The sequence below is a fragment of the Humulus lupulus genome, chromosome 4 (genome assembly GCF_963169125.1).
Source record: "Humulus lupulus chromosome 4, drHumLupu1.1, whole genome shotgun sequence".
In the NCBI taxonomy this organism is placed as follows: domain Eukaryota; kingdom Viridiplantae; phylum Streptophyta; class Magnoliopsida; order Rosales; family Cannabaceae; genus Humulus; species Humulus lupulus.
Genome location: NC_084796.1, coordinates 25584510 through 25588934, shown reverse-complemented (window position 1 = coordinate 25588934; position 4425 = coordinate 25584510). Strand labels below are relative to the sequence as shown.

The 4425-nt window shown below is 27.4% G+C and overlaps 1 protein-coding gene across 3 annotated transcripts; it reads right to left on the bottom strand.

The window, feature by feature from the left end:
* Window positions 1-251: 251 nt before the first annotated feature.
* On the bottom strand, window positions 252-1673 carry LOC133830230 (uncharacterized). Of its 3 annotated transcripts, none has more exons than XM_062260161.1 (2): window positions 1168-1673; window positions 252-545 (listed from the first exon to the last, which is right to left on the bottom strand). In XM_062260161.1, the coding sequence occupies exons 1-2, from the start codon at window positions 1497-1499 to the stop codon at window positions 518-520; spliced, it is 360 nt and encodes a 119-aa protein (XP_062116145.1). In that variant the 5' UTR covers window positions 1500-1673; the 3' UTR covers window positions 252-517. The 3 variants fall into 3 exon arrangements, with proteins under 3 accessions (XP_062116145.1, XP_062116146.1, XP_062116144.1); XM_062260162.1 differs by having other exon boundaries at window positions 1180-1673; XM_062260160.1 differs by lacking the exon at window positions 252-545 and having other exon boundaries at window positions 893-1657.
* Between the last annotated feature and the right edge of the window lie 2752 nt (window positions 1674-4425).

Genomic DNA, 4425 nt, shown 5'->3' with positions numbered 1-4425 from the left:
GTATTACAAATAATACAACAGCAGATCACGACATAACTTGCTTCATCTTTCTGTGGTTTATTATGAGAAATAATAAAGGTTTGTATAGAATATTGCTCAGATGGTGAAGTTCATTTGAGGCAGTCTTATCACTTGATCGTGGATATAAAATTGAGATTAACTTGTCATCAATAAAAGTTAATCTCTAAAACGTGTTTGTTAGAGTTTTCTTATATCATATAAAAATGCTAAATTCCCACTATACCATGTGATACGTATGTAACAGAGTTAAGAAACTTATTGCAGGGTATTAAAGGATTACACAACACAACCAACCAGCAAAAGTTCTGGTGGGAATAAGAACAACTTTTCATGATGCAAAATTATTGTACTGAGAATAATAACATTCCTTTTTACCATTTCCACTAGCTAGGCCCTTGTATTGTATGTGACAAAAGAAGAATCCTATGTGTGTATGGTACAGCTTACTCCACTTTCTGGGTACCAAATTCCTTGAGTAGTCATCGATTCAAATATGTCATTTGATGGTGAAATGGATACAAATGCTGTAGATAAGCCACTAAGCAGTAATTATAACTAAACATGAGATTAGAATAGAAGCAGAGAGAAGAGAATTATATGTATAAAACATATATAAATGGACTCCGCTGTAAAGGCAAATAAAGTAATTTAGGGGAAACAAAATGATTATTGTTAGTTTAAATTAGGTAACAAAAGCAAATAGGTACAGCTTTTATATGCCTTTTTGCAGTGATTCAATTTCATTTTGGGCACCAAAGCAATTATTTGTCTACACTATGAGTTCTAGAAGATAGTTTCTTCTTCAAAAGTTACAAAACTACATAGTTCTATGAGCACCCAAGTGTAACCCTTTCCTCTTGGAAAGAACAAAAGAAAGAAAAAATATATATGTATTGGAAAGAGTTCTTTCACATTGGCAAGAACAGGTCAATTAACAAAAATTAGAGACAACAAAAAAACCAATGTCACAAACCACTGTTCTGTTTAGGCTCAACGAATCTCCTAGAAGACATTTGATTGAACAAATTTCTCAAACTGTTCTTACTTTCCTTAGTACTACTCTTCTTGCTATGGAGTTTAGCACTACTAGCAGACCCACTGTTATTACTATTATTTATCTCAGAAAATGAGGTATCAAGAACTAACCCTGTCTCTAACCTTTTGGAGACAGTGACAATCTCATAAGAATCCCAAAGAGACTGACCGAAATCCCAAGATGAATTTTCATAAGCACCACTCTTGTTATAGTAATTATTAGGTGCTGTTGATGATGATGACATACTACTCTTCTTCATGGCTTCAAGCTTGAACCTCGAAGGCCAACTGCCTCTAAAGCTGTTCTTTCTGGCATCGAACTCGTTCAAGGGTCTACTGCTTCCGCCATGGCTGTACCAAGCTTGAGCCACAGCTTTCATAATCTCAAGCTCTCTCTTATTATCTTCTTTGTCTTTAATCACTACCCTCTTCTTCTTCAACATAACTTTTTATTATTGTTGTTTATTTTAATTTTTATTATTTTCTGTGTTCTAAGAGAGAGAAAAAGAAGAAGTCTTGTACGTGCCATGAGAGAATGAATCAGAGCCTCACGTTGTTGTTATCATAAGGAAGAGAGAAGGATAAGTTTTTTTTTTTTGTTTTGCATGGCTTATTTCATTTTCTTTCTCTGGTTTCCAAGAATGTCATGAAAACCTACCTATGAATGACCTTTTTGGCTCTTTGTGGTGCAGGAATCATTATTTATTTTGTTTTGTCTGTTCTTCACCATTCAGTTTTTTTCTTCCAAAGGTTTAGTTTGATCATAAGCCAGAAATTTTGTTCACTTAAAAAATATATATGATTAATAATTATTATCAATGTTTATAAAAAAAATACAAAATTTACATACTAATTAAGTAAAGGTATATTTATATATTTTAAATGTGAATTTACGTGAAATTGTTGTTTTGCTTTAAATTTAACACTTTTTTATTTTTTATAATAATTTTAGTTTTAAAATTATATAAATAAGGTAATTTTAAAAAAAGTAATAAAATCATCTAAGTTAAATAAATTGAAAAAAAAATGTAATAAATGAGTCATAATCATTTATCATCCCATATTTTAAAATTTCATATTACTTTATCAATTATTTTTTCAAAACTATAATCGAAAATTATTATGTGCTTAACTTTTTTATTTCTTTTATTAATTATTTATTTTGCTATTTAGTGTGTTTTGTTTAAGTAAACATATATGTAATATTAAAATAAAACATAAATATACATATTTGGTTGTTTAGTTTTTTAATAAAAAAATTACTTTTTTCTCCCTATTAATTAAATAATATATATTTATATATAACTTTTTGTTGGATTTATAGCTTTTTTAATTAAATAATTAAAATTTTATCAAATAAACTTTTTAAATTCATAATTATAATTTAGAATTTTTTTAATATTTTATTATATTGAATCTATATGTAATTTTTCTAAAAGTAAATTAAAAAATATTATTTAATTTTAAAACTAGAATTCACCCTATCTTTATATTAAAAAAGTGTGTATTTAATAGATTATTAGTTTAATAGTTTTTTATTTTTTAAAAAGAAAAATAAAATTATCTTTTTATTTTATTTTTTTAAAACTATAACAATATTTTGTTTTAATTTTTTCTTAAAATATGTTTATGTCATTTTTTTTATAATATAGGATATTATTTATTTATTTAAAATTTATATGAGAATTAAAAAAAATTAATTCATTTTTCTAAATAAAACTAAGTAAACTTTTACTAGTATATTCATACATGATTTGAGTGTTGTTTATAAGAGAAGAATGACACATGTTAAATATATTTTTTGGTCTTATGTGATATGGTAGGGTATGTTAAAAGCTTGGTAACGCGTGGACTGGAAGCCCAAGCAAGAAGTGATACAATTATAGGTCCAAGCAAGAAGTGATACAATATTTCTCTCAGCCCCCATATTTCCTCACATGATGCAAATAAATTCTTTTAAATTAGCTTGTGAAAGAGAAAAATAATTTTGGCATGAACATACAAGTGGCAGCGAGATAATTTATTTCTAAGTTTAAAAAACATATAATAAATTATTTATAATATTAATTGTAACAAAATAGTATCAAGGCAGTTGGGCATGTACACCCCATCCTCTAGCGGTTTAGGATATGTCTCTTGGATTGCCCTCCCAATTCGAAATTTTTTCATATAAGTTTTAACCTTGTTGAATACAACAACCATCGTCACTATAACTCGCAACTATGGTGAGAGCCTCTGCTCTCTCCACGGTATCATTTTTTACTGTTTGTTTTTGTTAGGCATTGCCAAGGAGAAAGGCAAAACCAAAACCCTTCAAGTCTCAATAGGTGCTTAAAGTTGTAATATAATAATGATAAAATATCATATTTAATTATTTATTTTTACCAAAATTAAGTGTAAGATTAATTTTAGTATATTTTATAGAGTAAATGGGACAAAAGACTTAATATTTTGCAATAGTTGCACTTTTATGTTGCCCATTCTTTTTTGGGATTTTAAAAAAATTGAGATTTTAATAGTTAATATATAAAAATATAGCATTCCCATATGTCTAATTTTTACTTAAATTATTTTTAAAAATTAATATTTTATATGGTTTTTTTCACAATTAAATTTTAGAAAAATCCACATTCTCATATGTATTAACTATGAATTTAAAAACAGGAAATACTAAACCTAAAGAGTTAAAAAAACATGGCATAATTCATTTAAATATATATACATATAAGTAGACTACAATATTTATAAAAAAATATATGTAGCTTTTTTTTCCTATCCTATATGGTTTTTTTTTTCTTTATGCATACACCCATAAAAGATTTTTTTTATACATGCCTAACTTTTATAGTTTATATATATAAATATATATATAACTACATAATTTTATATGTTTTTTATTATGTCCATAAACAAATCAGAGCACTCACAATTTAAAATAATAATATAATTTAGTCACATTAATTTTTTTCTAATTAATTAATGTAATCAATTATTAGAATGATATAAATGTAAGCATATGTAACTACAAACATATTACCCCTGCGTTCCCACTCTTTACATACCTTGCAGACCATTTTCTTTGCCCCTCCTCATTATGATTAACATTAAAGAAAATGATCATTATCTAGAATCATTCTTGCTGGGGAAGACAGTGATCCAACTCATATTCTTTAGTTTATTGGCACTCCCCTAGGTTAAAAAGTAGGGATGGAAGTAGGGCGGATAATTGGCAGAAGTGCTCCCCCCACCCCCATCCTAGTTGACCATTTTAATCTCTGTTCCAGCCCCCATCCCCGCATATTTTCTGCTGGGAGTGGAGCGGAAAATCCCCATAAGTATCAATTTATTAAAAAGTAAATAGATTACTTA